At 33.1% G+C, this 19,089-nt stretch overlaps 6 protein-coding genes across 9 annotated transcripts; 3 read left to right on the top strand and 3 right to left on the bottom strand.

Annotated features, from left to right (window-relative positions):
• Positions 1–375: 375 nt before the first annotated feature.
• On the bottom strand, positions 376–1,676 carry LOC149486367 (protein CFAP276). The gene is made up of 3 exons (XM_089697793.1): positions 1,331–1,676; positions 835–1,003; positions 376–625 (listed from the first exon to the last, which is right to left on the bottom strand). Exons 1-3 carry the CDS (start codon positions 1,522–1,524, stop codon positions 485–487), a joined length of 504 nt encoding a protein of 167 aa, XP_089553919.1. The 5' UTR covers positions 1,525–1,676; the 3' UTR covers positions 376–484.
• Positions 1,677–2,032: 356 nt separating this feature from the next.
• Positions 2,033–4,803, top strand: SC35 (SR family splicing factor SC35). 3 transcript variants are annotated; one of them, XR_016315946.1, is made up of 5 exons: positions 2,034–2,376; positions 2,471–2,611; positions 2,793–2,981; positions 3,382–3,442; positions 4,020–4,803. XR_016315946.1 is itself a non-coding variant. In XM_089697980.1 (4 exons), the coding sequence occupies exons 1-3, from the start codon at positions 2,195–2,197 to the stop codon at positions 2,971–2,973; spliced, it is 465 nt and encodes a 154-aa protein (XP_089554106.1). In that variant the 5' UTR covers positions 2,033–2,194; the 3' UTR covers positions 2,974–2,981; positions 3,382–4,803. The 3 variants fall into 3 exon arrangements, 2 of the variants coding, with proteins under 2 accessions (XP_089554106.1, XP_089554105.1); XM_089697980.1 differs by having other exon boundaries at positions 2,033–2,376; positions 2,832–2,981; positions 3,382–4,803; XM_089697979.1 differs by having other exon boundaries at positions 3,382–4,803.
• Positions 4,804–5,577: 774 nt separating this feature from the next.
• U3-55K (U3 small nuclear riboprotein factor 55K) lies at positions 5,578–7,131 on the top strand. Its single transcript, XM_089697976.1, has one exon. It carries the CDS (start codon positions 5,756–5,758, stop codon positions 7,109–7,111), a length of 1,356 nt encoding a protein of 451 aa, XP_089554102.1. The 5' UTR covers positions 5,578–5,755; the 3' UTR covers positions 7,112–7,131.
• Positions 7,132–7,437: 306 nt separating this feature from the next.
• LOC149486364 (INO80 complex subunit C) lies at positions 7,438–8,352 on the bottom strand. Its single transcript, XM_089697978.1, has 2 exons — positions 8,012–8,352; positions 7,438–7,696 (listed from the first exon to the last, which is right to left on the bottom strand). The coding sequence occupies exons 1-2, from the start codon at positions 8,157–8,159 to the stop codon at positions 7,497–7,499; spliced, it is 348 nt and encodes a 115-aa protein (XP_089554104.1). The 5' UTR covers positions 8,160–8,352; the 3' UTR covers positions 7,438–7,496.
• A 393-nt stretch (positions 8,353–8,745) lies between these two features.
• Positions 8,746–11,140, top strand: LOC149486363 (ribosome biogenesis regulatory protein homolog). Its single transcript, XM_089697975.1, has 5 exons — positions 8,746–8,976; positions 9,178–9,456; positions 9,715–9,934; positions 10,397–10,659; positions 10,941–11,140. The coding sequence occupies exons 1-5, from the start codon at positions 8,828–8,830 to the stop codon at positions 11,092–11,094; spliced, it is 1,065 nt and encodes a 354-aa protein (XP_089554101.1). The 5' UTR covers positions 8,746–8,827; the 3' UTR covers positions 11,095–11,140.
• Positions 11,141–16,112: 4,972 nt separating this feature from the next.
• Drep4 (DNA fragmentation factor-related protein 4) lies at positions 16,113–18,915 on the bottom strand. Of its 2 annotated transcripts, XM_089697740.1 has the most exons (5): positions 18,704–18,915; positions 18,406–18,541; positions 17,745–17,933; positions 17,491–17,625; positions 17,241–17,408 (listed from the first exon to the last, which is right to left on the bottom strand). In XM_089697740.1, exons 1-5 carry the CDS (start codon positions 18,806–18,808, stop codon positions 17,389–17,391), a joined length of 585 nt encoding a protein of 194 aa, XP_089553866.1. In that variant the 5' UTR covers positions 18,809–18,915; the 3' UTR covers positions 17,241–17,388. The 2 variants fall into 2 exon arrangements, with proteins under 2 accessions (XP_089553865.1, XP_089553866.1); XM_089697739.1 differs by having other exon boundaries at positions 16,113–17,625.
• Positions 18,916–19,089: the final 174 nt, after the last annotated feature.

Genomic DNA, 19,089 nt, shown 5'->3' with positions numbered 1-19,089 from the left:
AAAATAATTAAATCGTTTTTTATTATTTATTTAGAAGCCATATATTGACCTTAACTCCTAAATACATCAAAATATCGATAAAAACCATCAAACATATACATGTATGCAGTGTGCATACATCCTTTCTAGTTAAAATTGTGTAAGATAAAATCAAAGATGTTAATTTTCACATTTAATATTTTATTTTGAACAAAGTACATTGATAGTACGTGTCCTTTACTATGATTTACTCCCTGGTAAGTACATATAGGTGTCTACCTTGTACCTTACCTACCTACTAATGCAAATTACGTTACGGTGGATTAGCTGAAAATAAGACATGAACTAAAACAATTCAACTTATGAAAATTATAATTCCGAATACTTTTAAAAAAATGAGTATACTACAACAATATTGAGCAAATTAATTTTCTTCCTATACTTTATAAAAACCAACTTTTTGCCCTAAAGTTCTGAGGGTTGATTTTATTATGTTTCAAATAATTTAATAGAAGAATATAGCGCCTCCAGCTGGCTGTCTACTGTATCCTGGATTGGTTTGTGAAGAATGCACTCCAGAATTCATCAACTTTACGCTAAAGGGTGACCGTTTTTCCGTGATACCTCCACGTTTCATAGGATGACCCTGAAAAGCATGGATAATATTTACTTAAAACGATGAGGATTAATATTAATAAACCTAAAACAATATTGCGGATACTACAAAAAATATAATACAGCTGGCATATAGATATGGAAGGCTCTATATATTGCTCTTGATTGGGTATGAAATGCCCTAATATATAACTGCAATAGGATGTACCTATTTAAATAATTTAGTAGGAAATACAATACCAGAGGAATAACAACTGGCGGTAGCTTATCATAAGTATTTCTTAAACGTCTCCACGTATCGCAGCCGATTGTTTCGGGTTGTAAGTAAAGATCCTCCTTGTCAGCGAAGCGTTCAGTTGAGTGATTGTATACAGCAGCAAGGACTATATCGAGACTGTCTTCTGGCAAGCTGATAAAGTCATTAAGAAGCTTTAACGTGTTTACTTATACTTTAGTAGGGGTACTCATTATCATAATTAAGCTTGAAATATTGCTTAGGACTAGTTCCTAAGCATCGTAAAGGAGTGTAGTCGATTTGCCAAAGGCGAATTGGGATAAAGGATTGGAAAGCAGGAATAGGGATCTCGAAAAATTTGGTCATCGCACGGAATGCAGCTCTAACATACCGTACCCATACAGTATACAGGTAAATGGTATATATGCTTCCTCTACTCATGTCCATCAACTTTATTATTGTTACGAAATTGAATTGACATGAATCCTATATAAAACTTACAAAAACGGATGAAAGAAACTTAGTTTTCTGACGCTGGCTAAAGTATGATGAGAGTAAAGACGGGATCCTGCGGAAACTCCGTGCTTTTCTTTAGTAGACAACACAATGTCCTTGCTCAGTTCTCCCTCTTTTCGTAAATCGGGTAAAAGTTTTTTATTCCTAACTTGCTTTATTCCTTTCATTCTGTCAGCCATGAATGGTTTTACTTTTGGAATTTTGATTAATTAGATAAAAAATTATTAACCTACAAGTCGTCAGCAATGTATTATACCAATATTGTCATGGTAACTAAGATGTTTTCTTCTGTAAACAAATGGAAGTGATAAAACAAGTTTGAATGACTGTATTTATTTTGTAATCTAGGACTGTATAATGTAATGCAGTTATCAAATTTCAATATTGATCACGTATTAATCTTATAAAAATAAAATATATTTAACCTATGTACACATTGTACTATATATAAATTCAAAATTCAGCAGATGAGTCAGTTATATTCATTAGTAAATAAATTGTGATAAGTGAGCTTGGGTTGGGAAAGACAAATCAAGCTTGGGAAAGACAAATCGGGATTATACACCTGTGTTATACACAGTACTAACATAAAGAGTGAATGAGTCTTTTTACTTTATACTCTGTGCAGCCGGAACAGTGACTTGCGAGTTGTGAGCTGTCATTCGTGATTCGTCATTCGTTCAAGCCCTGTCATTTTCATTGCAAAAAGAACGAGAGACAGACGCTATTTTCACCGCGTGGAATAATCCTACTTACTTGTGACGCCATTTTGTTTTGTGTGGATCAAAGTTTGAAAGTGAACTTTATAGTTTGTGTTTTTAACTAAAACGGTAATAAAAGTTATTAAAAATGAGTTACGGACGACCACCACCCCGTATTGACGGGATGGTGTCATTAAAAGTGGACAATTTAACGTATCGCACGACACCTGATGATTTACGCCGCGTTTTCGAAAGATGCGGTGATGTTGGAGACATATATATCCCCAGAGACCGGTATACTAGAGAAAGCAGAGGATTTGCATTCGTCAGGTATAATAATTTGAATATTATCAGTTAGAACAAGCCATGACGTAATATGATTCAGAGGTTAGTTATGTTGATTGTATATAACTAATTATTGCAGATTTTACGATCGGCGCGATGCTGAGGAGGCGCTAGATTCTTTGGATGGACGGATGTTGGATGGCAGGGAGCTCCGCGTTCAGATGGCGCGTTACGGTCGACCATCGTCACCCTACCGCAGCAGATACGATCGCCGCCGCAGGTACTTACGCGCTATTGATGTACATGGCCTTTTAATTGCGTTAACTTGAAGTGCTACACATTGTAGTACAGCATTGAAATATAATTAACGAGCTTTGATTGCATTAAATTTCCAGCGCTACGAAGGTCCCGAATGTAGTTTTTGCGCGTGTTTATATTTGTGTGTGATGGTATTTTTTTAGCAATTCCCGTTCACGGTCTCGTTCACGTCGTCGATCCAGGTCTAAATCCCGCTCGCGCCGCCGGTCGTACTCCCGCAGCCGCTCGCGCTCTCGCTCCCGGTCTCGGTCCCGCTCGGACTCCAAGAGCTCCAGGGGACGCTCTCGCAGCCACTCCAGATCCCGTTCGCGCTCCAGGCATTGATGTGTTGGGTAAGCATTAGCATTTGTTTGTTACTTTTTATAATAGCTTCATCCTTGTGTTATTAAAAATGAACAGTTTCCTTAAAAATGTGTATATTGTAGAACAAAGCATTCAGAATTTAAGAATAGGTACTTTTTGGAAGAATATTAATAATAATTCAAAAGAATTAAGAAACTACTTTTAGTTTAAATGGAACTAACAATAAATTGCATTGTCTTGGATTTAAATGCGTAACATAGCTAAAATGTTCACATATTTTCACACAGTCAAAATTGTTTAAAATGATGTGCAAATAGAATCAAGAAGACCAAATAATTAAAACATTGCAATTAAGATTTTTCTACAAGTAAATAACTTCAGTACCTATTTATGTGATTGTTTATTTTAATTATAATTGTATGTGTACAGGTTGAGTGCCGATTAATAGCTGAAAAGCTGCATTGTCCTGACTCAAGCAGCTTGGGCTAAGGTACTATCCAACTTCAATTTATTTTAAGAACCACAGACATAACTATGATCAACATAGTGGCATAAATATTATGTTACAAAAAACTTTTTAGTTTTAAGTTACTTCAAACTTGTATTGTAAAACACACTCTTTTTTTTTTTCAAGCAATACTCAAATGCTTTGGCTGTAAAATTGTAATCCAAAGTCAATTCATGTCAGATATAAAAATATATTTTTATTTTATGTTCTTTCACTAAATACAAAACATCTGTTTTCAAAATTAAATAAATGTATGCATAAGTATCTGATTATAAATTTGCATTTAATATCAACCCTAGAGACAATTATTCTTCCAGAGAAACCTTAATTTTGGGCATCTTGTCTTAATTGGATGTTTAAAACGACAATTTTTCATTCGGTAACTACATAAAAACCTCTTTATTACTGCTATTTATGTTTTAATCTTGAACAAACCTTGAATAAGTTTTTTTTTCCAATAAATTGTAATCACTTGATTGTTTTAATTGTCTGCATTAGTTAAGTATCTTAGTATTGTTAATGTAATTAAAAGAATTAATTAACATGTTGGTATGCTCAGGACGCGAGGAGATCGCGGGGAGCGAGGCGGTTTGCGGGGAGGGGGGGTGGTTCTTGCTGATTGCTGACAACTGCTGAATTGCTGTTGTTGCAGTGCATAAGTTATGAGTAATATTTTACTATTTATTGACAAACCGAGACACGCATCGGCTCTATGGTGGGGCCATTTATCCATTTCATTTTCAATATTAATTCACAAAGGTGTAAGATGTATTTTGTTAATACCACCACGATTACTTCACGATTTCGTAAAGGTATGACTGAATTTGGGGTTTGAATTTTGAAGAAATTTGTGGGTAAACAGTTCAATTGTTTGTCCTCTAAACGCTTGATGTTCTAATCCCAACATTTAGTGATAGCTTTACGATTTCTGTCTGTGGTATTTACATAATCATCTTGCCAGTTTCATTAAAGTTTGGAATTCAGCAGTTTAGTGGAATCTAACATATGGATTTGTTTGGCAGGCCGGTGCTGCCGCTGGCCTGTATGCTGTGGCAGTTTGCTGTGCTGTTTCCTGTGATTTGCAGATCGCGTCTAGGTTTCTCGGTAAAATGACGGATACTCCCTCCCTGCTTTAAAACTAACAAAGTACATGTCTAGGGCAACATTAATTTTTTTAGGTTTTAAAGAAAGGGTAAAGCACAATTTTATGATTTATTTTTCGTCTATGCCACTGGCCTTTCTTTAAAATTATCATCAAGAATGAAGAGTCTACAGACATGGATATTATGTGACACATATTGTACCTAGGTTTACGAGTTGTCTTAAATAAAGTATTCTTAGAATGTGTGTTTTTTATTCCACCTTTATGCCTCCTTAACACTCAAAGACAGGAAACGCTCATTGAGCAAAAAAAAAACAAGGCGTCGTTATTTTTATTACACTAAAAGAGGCACAATGCGGATTCGTGCTGTAGCTCTGATGAGAACGCTTGCAACGCGTAGTGGCCGCTCAATGAGCATGAGCTGAGCGAAAGACTTTAGAACAAAAGAACAAACAGACTTGACTAAAGCAAAGAAAAATTTACCTGTCGTTAAAAGTAAAGTATTTTAGGTCATTTTATAATCAAAAAGCTAAATTTACATCTAGAGGCTTTAATGGAATCACTGCATAGCATTAGGCCGCGTTTCCATCTGCAAGAAAACTTCCGCAAGAAATTTCCGACAGTCTGTGACAGCAGCTTGCAAGTTAATTCCGCGTTTCCACCTGCAAGTAGACTTGCAAGCTGCTGTCAGACAGACTGCTGACTGTCGGACATTTCTTGCAGATGGAAACGCGGCCTTAGAAGCAAAGTCGCTTCTCGCACAGAGCATGTAATGCTTCCCACATGTCTTTTCTCTGCTCGGAGCAATTAACAAGCCGGCTTGATAATTGCTCCGAGTGTCTCTGTGTAATGTCTGCATCAGTCTTCATGTATAATATTTTAGAGTAATTAGTACGTAATAGTAAAACATGGTTAGTAAATAATATTTAGCGCCATTTAATCTCAAATCGTTTTCGTTTATTATTGACCAATGAATAAGGAAATTGATGTCGAACCAAAACACTAATTGCGTGCTATTGCCGTCCGCCTGTTCTAATTAAAAAATTGAAAGTGTCAATGCCATATTCATAATAATTGTCAACTGTCAAAATAGTACAAGATACAAGTCAACTTCAAATAAACGTGGTGCCTGTCTTCAATGTTCACTTCAAAAAATCGTTAAATAATTATTCTTATAAATTAAGCCTTATGAAATGTCTTCTTCATTTTTCCTAAAAGGTAAATCAAGACAAGTTCATAAAAGAAAGGGTGAGAAAATAAATAAAAAGAAGCCAAAAAAGGCAAATGCCCCTAACCTCGAAAATGGTCACGAATCGTCGGACAGTGATTTGGATATTAAAAAGTTCTCCGATGGCGAACAGTCTGAAAGCGACCACGAAACCGCCGAACAAAAGAAGTTAAGATTAGCTAAGAAATATTTAGAAGAAATAGAGAAGGAAGAGGCGAAGAGAGCTGAATTTAAGGAACTAGACGATGCAGTTGAAAAACGTTTACAAAGAGACTACTTGGAACAAAAAGGTAAATTACGTGTTGAAGTTGCGAGCAATTACAGTGCGCCAGCAAAAGATGACGTCAGATTAATTCGCGCCAAGGAACACCGGCTTCCACTAACGTGCATTTGTGTCAGTAATGATGGATTATATATATTTAGCGGCTGCAAAACAGGAACCATCATTAAATGGGGCATAAAAGAAAAGAAAAAGCTCGGCACTCTAACATACAAAACACATTCCAAGTTCCTAAAAGGAGGTATTACGTCTATAGCTATATCAACTGATTCTAAATTCTTTGCCTCATCTGATAACTCTAATGATATCCAAATTTGGGATCCACACACATTAAAACACCTACATACATTTAAAGGACACAAGGACATTGTTATTGGTCTAGTATTTAGGAAAAACACACATGATTTATATTCAGCATCTAAAGATAGATCAGTGAAAATTTGGTCATTGGATGAAATGGCATACGTTGAAACACTGTTTGGTCACCAGTCACCAATCACTGCAATAGATGCTTTAACAAGGGAGAGAGCAATCACAGCTGGAGGTAGAGATACAACAATAAGAATATGGAAAATAGTAGAAGAGTCACAGCTCATATTCAATGGTCCACAAGGCAGCTTAGATGAAGTTAAACTGCTTGATGAAGAACACTTTATATCAGGAAGTGACAATGGTACTTTGTGTTTATGGAGTGTACTTAAAAAGAAACCTCTTTATACTGTACTAGAAGCACATGGTTCTGATAATGGTATACCAAGATGGATAACAAGTCTTGCTACTTTATTAAATTCAGATCTATTTGCTTCAGGATCGTATGACAATCATATTAGGCTATGGAAAGTTTTTGATTCGTACAGAAAATTTGAACCAATGTTTAGTATAGAAGCAAATGGTTTTGTTAACTGCATGCAATTTAGCAGTGATAGTAAACAATTGTATGCAGCAGTGGGGCAGGAACACAAGTCAGGGAGATGGTTCAAAGAAAACAGTGCCAAGAATGGTTTTTTAGTTATCAATTTTAATATTAATTTACAAGCGTAATAAAATATATTATTTTTCATTTTGTTATTTTTTCTTTACTTCTTACTGACAACACTTACTAGCATTTGATTTATTACTTTTATTTACTCTGTGATAATGCGAGGAGTTATTTCTTACTTCAAACTAAATTGAGTATTTACTTATATAAATTAGCTTACATATATCTCCATTATTTTCAGTTTGTTTTTATTAATAAAGGGTTCAATAAAAAAGAAACAATGAATATAAAACTATTTATTAAATAATACCTTGACATAACACAGTCCAATGGTAGGGAGCATCTTAATACAGGCCAGTAATAATAAATTAATAACATTATAAGTAACTTCATGATAGTTACATACTGATATTTATGTTAAGAGGCCTTCCAGCAGTTGTTACCCAATCATCCTACTATAGTACTAGCTCCTCTTAATTGAAGGTATCCAGCTGTTATGTCCATCGGCAGATTTCTCACAGTGGCAAATTCTTCAGCATTACTGTAGTAGAGCTTGGAATGTCTATCCACATAGGGCGCAGGTAAGCCTGATATATCTGAATATTTCTTGGTGGGTTTGAATGTTGGTGGTGCGTTTATTGAATAATCTGTAAATAATATAATTAGACTTATTGTTGTTGCTTTACACATGAATTTATCTACGAATTTAAAAAATGAAATATTTGTGACTTATATTTTGAAACCCTAACAGGCCAGTGAGAAATAGTAACACAATGCAATGGTTGTTCAAATCAGGATGGAGAGAGCATACACATTTGTTTGGTGCTGGATGAAATCAAAATATTCAAGTAATTATTTTTCTCATAAAAAATCACTACAAATTGAAAACACAATGGTGTTATTGTATTTTATTTAAAGATTGTATTTTGATTAAGATTTAGGTTAAAAAAAGGTTAACTAACATAGAACGGCATCATCAGGCCAAGGTAAAGTTCTGTCAGCAGCTAAAATTTGTTTTAAAGACCTCCACATTCGTTTCTTGCAACCACTTTTCACTATAAATTTGTTTTCGGTTTTAAAGCTGTAGGATTTTTCGGTTTCCCCGGTCATGTTTGTTTCTGTACAATTATTACTTGAAGTATATTATTTTATTCTTGTCTATTTATAATTTTTGTCATGAATTGTTAAGGAATTAGGAACTATTGAAGCCTGAATAAAAAACACATTTGCAAATAAATTTGATCAACAACAACAAAATAGTAAATACAAATAAGTCAACGTCTTCAGTAGTCAGAGACGTCAGACGTCATTATGAGTTATGAGTTATGACGTGATTTAATTTTTTAATTTTCATCGTCCATGAACGAGATATAACTAGCGCTCCGCCCCGGCTTCGCCCGTGGTACATATTTACGTTTTTTTCTACATAAGAACCATCCTCGTACTTCAAGGAATATAATAAACAAAGAATTATCGAAATCGGTCCAACCGTTCACGCGTGATGACCACGGAAAACGGGTTTCATTTTTATATATATAGATAATTAAATATTAAATAATAATGCATCATCTGATTCTTTCGTGATTACAATCTGGGCATATTAAAAAAAATATATTTGTTTGTAAAAAAATTTAATGTAGATTTCAGAACGAATCTCAACTGTCAGTCGTACTTCAGAAATGAGAAAACTTCAACTTGACATTCGATATTACCACATGTTCTTGTTGTAAACGTTGAAAATTATGATAGGTTAAAATAGTTATTTTAAATAAACTAAAATGGATATAGTCAATGAAATCTTAGAACGGGAACAGAAGAAGGCGGAGAAATATAAACCTATCACTGTTGAAAAGCATTTGGATGTGGAATTTGATATCGGCACACTTGTAGCGTGCGACACAAATGATTTAGAAAGCAAACCAATAAAGTAAGAAGCTTTTACATTTTACTGTATATTATATATTATTTTTAATTTTTGGAGACCATTTTATAATAATAAAAATCTTAAATCATGTCTTGTATTTATAATTAATAAAAAATATTTATTAAATATTTAAATAGTTTATAGTAATATCATGGACATATACATATTATATGTGTAGTCACATTAACAATTAAAATTTTGCAGATCAGAAAAGGACAGAGACGCATATTTGCAAGCGTTAACGCGCGACAACACACAATTATTGCTAAACAAAATATGGGAGCTTCCAACGGAGAGGATAGATGAAGCTATTGTAGTCCGTCTTCCGCAGCCCACAACTGTGTTGCCGCGAGCTAAACCAGTTCCCAAACCGAAGCCGCTGACCAAGTGGCAGGAGTTTGCTAAAGCTAAGGGTATTACTAAGCAGAAGAAATCCAAGTTAGAATGGGATGAACAGTTGCAAAAATGGGTGCCTTTATATGGGTAAGGACTGTTATAATTAAATAGCTTATTGCTTGAATATAGTTGAATGCAACCTTAGAAGTTATTATTAACAAAAATAAAAGAAAAGCAATGTCACTATTTCACTTGTTCACTATCTTATTTTTGTATATTTACAAGTAAGATGTATTCTAAATAAAAAAAAAGCATTTTATAACAACAAATGATAAATGATCATAGATATCTGCTTATTGCTACTTATAACTCAGTGGAGAAATTCTATTTTGTATCAACTTACAGATTCAAAAAGTCAGCTGCGGAAAAAGAGAAAAATTGGTTGATAGAAGTGCCACAAAATTTAGATCCTATGACAGATATGTATGAGAAGAAAGCCTCTGAGAAATCTGAGAAAGTTGCCAAAAATGAGCTGCAGAGGTTGAAGAATATTGCCAGAGCTAGGAAAGTCAAAATACCAAGAGTGGGAATTCCAATCACTTCAGATAAAGCCACATCTTCTCAGGTAACAAGCATGTCAAAGTCTTACTACTACTACTACATACTAATATTATAACTTAAAAGCTTGTTGTTTAACTTTTACTCAAAATCGAAAAAAACAACTTAATCATTATTATGAACAATTTTGAAAAAAATTTAATTTAATTAAAAAAAGCCACAGTTGTTATGTTGTATATAATATGTCACAGCTATCATTATCCCTCAACCGCCAGTTCACATGCAATCCTACTAATATTATACTACTAATGTTACTCTTTCACGTAAAAACTACTGAACCGATTACAATGAAATTTAGCACACATATAGAGGGTAACTTGGATTAACACATAGGATAGGTTTTATCCCGGAAATCCCACGGAAAACGCGGGCGAAGCCGCGGGCGGAAATCTAGTAGACCTATATGATCCTTTGCTACACCATCACAAACACAAACAAGCCATTCTAACATATTTTTATATTTTTACAGTTAGCCACAGCAACAACAGTAGCGAAAGCTTCAACAGCATCCTTAGGGAAGTTCCAAGACAAACTTCCCAAAGAGAAAGAAGCGAGAGGCAAGGGAGTACACGAGCTGATCCCAGGAAAGGAAAGGAAACGGAGATTGCCAGTGCCTACTCCTCAAGCAGAGAAGGAAAACAATCTGAACATGATTGACAGGATCTTGAGGAAACGGCCCAAAATTGATATGGAAAAGGCTGTGTCGAAGCATATACACCAGGAGCAAGTGCAGTGAGTAAAATATATACTTTGCTACATTATGTATCTGAAAAAAATAATTAATAATACATATTAAAATTTTGCACAATGTCCATATTTTATCTTTTGGGTATTTTCCGTATAGTGTAGAACTAGACAGTTTTCGGCAAAGAATATTTCCATCTCTATATGGTGTTATTAAAACTTTTTTATTTACATGCAATAGAGATATTGACTTCCTTTCAATCTACAACTGTATTTTATACTACAATGTACTTGATTGTTTTAAACTTATGTTTCTATCTATTTTCCAGGAGATCGGAAGAGAAAAAGAACACTAAACCAATGAAAGGGCCACGCAAAGCTAAGGGTAAAGGGAATGCCACAAACTTCTCTGCAAAGAAACCCAAAGGTGGCAAGGGACAACGGAATCCTAACAAAAAGAACCCAGGAAGAAAGAGGCGGTGAAGTAGTTATAAGTCTAAAACGTAATAAACAATATTATACTTTAAAAGTTTGGTTTTATTTCTAACATCGTATTTCTCTACTTATCTTAACACCTCTATCCCAAAGAAACCAGACAGAAATGCATTAAACACAGAACATTTGAAACAAATATTTGTATCCCATTGAGGAATATCTTTAAACTAGCTGTGCCTCGCGATTTTACCCGCGTGGCTCCGCTCTGTTGGTCTTAGCGTTAGCGTAGATGTATAGATGATAGCCTATAGCCTTCCTCAATAAATGCGCTATCTAACACCGAAAGAATTTTTCAAATCGGACCAGTAGTTCCCGAGATTAGCGCATTCACATAAACAAACAGTATAGATTACAACCACATGAATTACTGTGTGAGTTGTGTCTCATAAAATACTAAAGAATATACAAACAAAAATAGGGAAGTATATATCGTAACAATATATTTTAACGAAACCGTTCGTTGAGCGAAAAGTTAACTCCAAGTCATAGAGAAATAAAAACAGCGAAATTCGTGCCGTAACCGTAAACAACCACGACGCGTTGTAGCAATGAAGAAAAGCCCTGACCATAGGGTATTTTTTACCGGCCCTGACGCGTTCTGAATATTAGTTTACAAAGTCCATAATACGACCGACAGCTTTGAGTGAAATTCGTATTTTGTTATGATCTAGCCCTAGCGAATACCTGTGTAGTTATGGCTGATATTTTAAACAAACGTGTTTACCCCAAACATTTTATTCATTAATTATTAAAAAAAATCTCGGGTTGTAGGACAAAAAATTACTTGGATCGAACCCACAGAATACTCCTAGCGGATCGAATCCGCGTCTTTCGCCTGCCTGAATTTATTTTACTCTGAGGAACACCCACGCCACCTATTGAGATAATAGTTAAAGAATCTAATAATTATATGAAACACTGTTTATTATAATATTACTAGTCGTCCGCCCCGTCTTCGCCCGTGGTACCTACATGTTTAAACTATCCTATCTCTCAAGTTGGATCGAACTGCACATGGTGTGCGAATTTTATTATAGTCAGTTAAGTGGTTTAGGAGTCCATTGAGGACAAACATTGTGATCTGACGAGATTTATATATATTAAGATTATGATTACATACTTGTACTTAAAATATTATTTTGATGGCCGATGGGACATAGAGATGAAATACGATTACACGGGATTCAATTAACACGCGGCTTTCACCTCCTACCTACCATGGCTGTAGCCGCAGCTCATAAAAGTTAGGTCAGAATAATTTACTGACATGAATTTGACAAAAAATCATATCTATTATTGTTTAAACGATTAGGTACTCAGTTCGATGTAGGTACATATGCATTGATGTAATATTTGTGGTTTATTCATGGTTTATTTTAAAAGGTAGGTACCTACTTGAAATAAAACACACATATATTCGATAAATAATTTTATTCAGTAACATGTTAGGTACATAGTAGTTTTAAAATATAACATCCATAGAATTTATACATAAATTATATTTATATATATAAGTATTATATCATTACAATTTGTAACAGTTGAAATGATTGACACATTTGAATGTAATACATACCATCATTATGTAAATTCGCTATGAAATTCTCTTGAAATCACATTTAAAAGAACACAGTTTATAAAAGTAAGAAGCAGAGTTCTAGTAAAAAGACCATTGACTTAATTTGACTACAATAATTACATAATATACGGTTTTATTGATAAGCAAATCATCTTCCTCTCCATACAATAATATTTTATTGAAACCCAACTCTTCTAGTTCTGGCATAGATCATACATCCAGTAGTACTTAATCCCTCAAGATAGCTTATAGTTTCACTATACATTCTAATAATTAGTTAGTTCTAAAAAATAAAAGCAAAAAAAAATAATTTGGAAAATCCAAAAGTGCACGCCTCATAATTTTTTTTTAATAAATATTTATTAATTATTATTTTTGTTTATTTAATAACAATTAAACCACATCGAATCAGACCCTGAAAAATGAAAGGGTTCTATTCCTGAGCATACTCAAGCGTAAGAGAAAAAAAAAGACTCGATTAGTAAAGTATTTCGGTCGCTATCGTGTTAACAAGAAAAAGGATCCGCACATACAGACACACGGACGTCCAAGACAGAACTTTTTTAAACTGTTTTTTAACTAGTTTAAATAACAAAAATGACATCAAAAATATCATGAACGTTAAAAATAGTGTTTTTTCTTTATATGTGTGTGTATGTATTATCTTACAAGTGCAATGTATGATACATAAAGACATTTTAAGTTTGAAAAATCAGATGTTTTGCGCGAAGTGACAGTAGTACCCACCTCAACGCTTCGCTTATGAGGCGTGCAAAACAACATAGGCACCTATAAGATCACAAAGCTTAATTGAAAATTTGTTTTGAGATTCTTCTACAGTACGTCTGATCCTGATGACACTAATATTCTAATTACACCAATCGCAATGAACATGTTTTTAATTATTTACCGACTAACATCACGAAAATATAAGCTCTATAACATCGGAGAAGGTAATATTAATACTGTATACCGAAAATTTCTAAAACGCCTAACATCTACATCAACAAAACAATTACTATAACGACGTGATAATTTACGACTATATTATAATTTAAGTTACACATATTAAAATGCATGTGTATGTGATACATATTTAACTAGTACCAAAACAATACTCTATGCATCCTATGGTGCTTTTCAACCAGACGTGCGAAAATGCGTAGCGAGGGATGTGTTTGTAAAAAACCAATCATATCGCTTCATTTAGTTTGAACTTTTAAGCGTATTAGTAGTACTTTTGATTAATTACAAACACATTCCAGATTCCTCGCTTCACATCCTCGCATATTATTGGTGGAAAAGCACCTTTATGCGCCAAGTTTTCTTAACATTTATGATGAACAAACATACTTTTAAAATATTTGTTTTTTACCTTATTTAATTTTATTCTCAACTAGCGGTCCGCCCCGGCTTCGCCCGTGGTACATATTTACATTTTCTCTACATAAAAACCATCCTCGTACTTCAAGGAATATAATAAAAAAAGAATTATCGAAATCGGTTCGGCCGTTCTCGAGTTATGCGCTTACCAACACATTTTGCGATTCATTTTTATATATTCTCAATAGGGTTTTACGACGTTAACAATCGATAGTTTAATGAACACGAAGTTGGTCTAATAAGCCGTAAAACCGTCGTAAATATTTATTTATTATCACGTCGATACAGATTCTACAGCTAATAATTCTATAAAGCTATTTTGGAAGCGTCTACGTGTACATTTTATTAAGCCCAAAGGTGTCGTGATGTATATGCAATATATTATGAACAATTCATGTAGTTTGTGGTTTTACGACTCCTTTTTATAGTTAATCGCCATAAAATGGCCGAGACTTTTATTTTTTCTATTGGGAGATTGCATTAAACATCACTACATCTTCTATAGGTACTTACACAATAATATTGCTCTAATAACATTTATAGTAATAAAAATATCTCTTCATCTATAACATTAATTATACTCTAGTATACATTTAATTTTATTAATTAAAATTAAATATTCTATTCTTAATAATTCCTTGTTATTCCACGACAAATTACAACCCTTTCTTTTGAATGAAAATATGAAAAATTGGCACAGAATATATATTTCAAGAATTATGTATATAATTATGTATGTATTATGTATTATGATATTTGTTTAATAATAAAAAGACGTGTGGCACTCGGGGACTGCCGCGGTAAAGCTATTGCATGCTATGCCTTCAAGCCACACCTCCGAGCCCGTTACGGAATTTCTGGATTCGGTCCCATAGAAGCTATGCAATAGCTTAAAAATAAAGCTACTCAATTATACATGTGTACTAATAAATAAATACTCCTTACTATGAGTACTAAAAAGTTTAAGAGAACGCAAGTATGAAGGAAAAATATACTGGTTCAAAAGAATAAATTGAAAAAGTTCAAATCACTTTGCATCTAAATTTTATTATTGTTCTATATCTGGAGGCAGAGAAATTTCTATCTTATGACGGAATAGCTGAGTTGAGGTATAATTATTTTAAGACAATCTTCTTAATTTTTTTTATATATAAATACTAATAGAGCAGAAGCTCCAGCATCCAGAAGGATGTCTCAAATTGAAAGTACTTGAGATGTATACAAAAATACTTATTTTTAATTAATTTTTCGAATAAAATCCGTGTTGATTTATGTAAATATTACATTTATTGAGATCAAGAAAAAATAAACTCCTAAAAACTCAACTTCAAACCAATTTTGTTGCTATCTACAACCCTGTGTTTAGTAAAAAATTTACATAAAGGTCATAATAAAATTATTCGCTTAGGTATAAAATAGTGTAAAAACTAAATTTCATGTTTGCATATCGTTTACAGAATACATGTTTAACATGTTAAAAAGTGATTTCTAACACTTAAATAATATCTATAATATTTTATTTGACACTGGCTTTAGATAGTAAAATCTGCTATAAAATTATAAATGGAATTGATAAAAGTATATGACTTATAAATTATTATGCTAATGCTGTCTTCATTTTATCCAAACACGAAACGATGCTTTATCTTACCATACAAAAGAAAAAAAAGATACATACTTATCGTAATGTAGTTACTTAAATATACATTTACGAATTTTTTTTTATCTTATTAAATTAAACTATCTAAAGCCAGTAACAAAATTCTTAATTCTAACTCAAGGGACAGGAGATCAAATTAAGGAATAGAAAACTTATCTAATGACAATAATTACAACAATAATATAATGTAAATAATCACTACATAGAAAGGCTACTTGATATATTAAGGACATTGCCCTTAATTTGGGCAATAATTTTATTATTGTTCCATTACCTTAGTTATACATGACACGAAACTCTGATTTAAATCGATTCTGAACTATTCTTTCAAATATAAAAAAATAATCAATATGTGTATGAAAAAGATGCAAAAATAATAAATATAGACCATGGACGTATAAAAAAAGACGGACGGTATATCGCCTAAACATTGAGTGAAGCCTAGTAATGGCGGCGAAACTTCCATGTGAGTGTGCCATGTTGCCATGGCAACAGCTGTCCTGATGACAATGGCGGCTGTATTTTTTTCTATAAATTTTGCCGTAATAATTTTGTCATTAAAACATAAAAGAAATAATTTGCTTCCCTGTGGAATGTAATCCCTCGTGTTTTGTTATTTAAAATTGTACTGTTGCGACACCATTTAACCACGCAAGACGGCATTTTAAATATTTTTTGTGAAACAGTGACGCAGTTAATCAGTCGGTAGTTCACGTCGTAATGGCGGCCGACTAGCTTACTATGGTGAGAGTGTGTGCGTGTTTATTGTCTTTACACGATCGCTAGCTTACTATGGTGGCTTCACGTTGTTTGTTCGTAATACGGCGTCCGTCTTTTTTTATACGTCCATGATATAGACATACATTATAAAAATATACTATAATAATAATAGTGTGTATTTAATTGATTTTTTGATCTGCTAAATGTATTCAGATTAGATCCCAATACATTTAAACAAACATTGTAAAATTTTAGTATGTACTGTAATAAGACGAGAGAAGTTTTAAGCTTTTTATATACTTAAATAGTAGTACATATATTTATCGAGTATAAATGCTCTTAATGATTGTATTTATTAATGTAATTCATGAAATTTAAACAACTAGTAGACCATAAATCATATTATTTAACATATTTTTCGAAATATACTCTGTTTGTTTGAATTTCTAATCTTTAAAAATTATTATAACTAATATGACTTAAATTTTCTATTAATTATCCTGACCATAAACAAAATTATTCTCATAAATAATCCGTTTTTAGATACAAGCTTTTCTCACCAGACACATATTGCAGATCGTGTAAACACCAGTCTCTACTTCATGTTTGCCTTTATAATGGCAAACAATGTGAACGAGTTTCAAATTTTCCCGCGTAAATATTTGTAGATAATATCTATCAGTTTCAATATTATAACAGAGAGAATCTTTGTTACAAGTTACGCAGGTCGCGACACCATTGCATATTTTGTCTATGGCTTGGATTATCTTTGGTATAATAGCTCTAGATAATTCGATTCTGTGATCCAAATTCCATGTTTGGAATATGATGCGTTCTTCGCGACTTCTGTATGGGTTTATGATATGTTCGTTTTCGTAAGCACACTTTTCGTTATTCCACAGCCCTCCGCATTCAAAAAGACCAGTTTCATCACACAGTCTCATCTTTTTCTCAAACTTTCTGTTAAAATATCCTTCATTATATTTGCTACTCTCCAACAACTTACGTAGATCTAAAAGGAACTGATCTATGAGTTTCTTACCGTGCCCGTTTTTGGAATGTGTATACAGTTCGGAAGATTGTAAAGCTGTTTTTGTTTTGTAATAATAACCCCTCATTCTTTCTTTGACTCGCTTCGACATGGATTGCTCTTTTGTTTTCTCTGAAGGCTCAAGACCTGAAAAACGAATTTTAGTTTATATTAACACTACAGATTCATAACAAAATTATTATTAAAAACTTTCAATTTATGGAACGAAATTAAAATCATGAATGAAATTAAAGGAATTTTCTTACCTTCAAACCATTCTGGATGTAGATTTCTCTCACTAACCATAGTCTTAGCATCGTCAGCTGCTGTAATATATCTCTGGAACACCTTGAATTTTTCCCGCAAGTTTGTATCAAGGAACTCTTTTGCAGCCCGTCCAGTATTAATGAAATCCTTCTTTGCTGATCTAATCAAATTGTAGTAGTAATCAAAGTCTGAAATAATAATTTTGAATAAGTATAATAATAATTTAAAAATTATTTTTTTAGTCACTAGGCAAGTCTTGATTGACAAACAAAACTTTATTCATGTATATTTCTGATAAACCTGTGATTTAATTAGAACTTGTAAATTAAAATAAACAAAGAGTAAATATACTGATGTGTTATAATATTATCTATAAATGATAAAGACAATTTTTGTCTCATTGGAAACTAAAGATAAGAAATCAATTACCACTGAATTTCTTAATTGTTACTAGGTACTACTACTCCCTGTGAGGCTTTCTATTGATATTTAATTGATTTTGAAATTTTGAATATCCTGTCCAGATATTTTAATAATTTTTAAATCACATTACATTTTAATAAATAAAAAAATTATATAATAATTATTGATTCCTAAGACCTCCAAGCAAATGAAGGGTTTACGAACATTGCCTCATAACGTGCTCATAACTAAACATACCAGTTACCATTTTTTCTTTTTTCTGCAACAAAATAAACAGCGTCTGCGGCGGCAAGGTCTTCAGGTATTCGTCGTCATCCACCAGAGTGCCGTCCTCCGCGACGTGAAGCCGGCACTCCGCGCAGCTGACATTGAACTGAAAACCGACATACTGAATTAGGTCAGGGCTACGAATATATGTCAAGGCTGCTACCCTTGACCCGATTAACCAACAGGTACCAAGCACATAAAGCTGTAAAAGGCCATCGATTCAAAGCCTTTACTTTGAACTCAAAATATACATTATAATATTACTTACGCCTAACTTTCTGCATGATTTCTCGATAAGCTCTTGTAAGTTTTCCGCGGCAACGCCGATTTTTTTCTCTCTTTTAACGTCTGTCACCTTATATCCCTTCTTCATTTTCGATAACAACGATTTACTAAATTATCACTTTATAAACAAAGAAATTATTATGAAAGAAATGTTATGACTAAATTTTTAACCAAACAAACGATCACTATGAAATTCCATACTAAACTGGACATTGGACATTTCAAACTTGAGTCATCTGTCATAATGTCAAGCTGCAAGCACTTGTCAAGTGTCAACACAATATGTCATTGCTTCTGCATAACGCGGTAAAAAAAAAATGTAATAATTTTATATTCAAGGTAAATTCTATTGCCCCTCGTATTGCCCAG

The sequence above is a fragment of the Colias philodice genome, chromosome 8 (genome assembly GCF_061535455.1).
Source record: "Colias philodice isolate Cphi_HAF_F1 chromosome 8, ilColPhil1 Martin Lab GWU primary, whole genome shotgun sequence".
NCBI lineage: Eukaryota > Metazoa > Arthropoda > Insecta > Lepidoptera > Pieridae > Colias > Colias philodice.
This window is presented reverse-complemented; position numbering and strand designations above follow the sequence as displayed.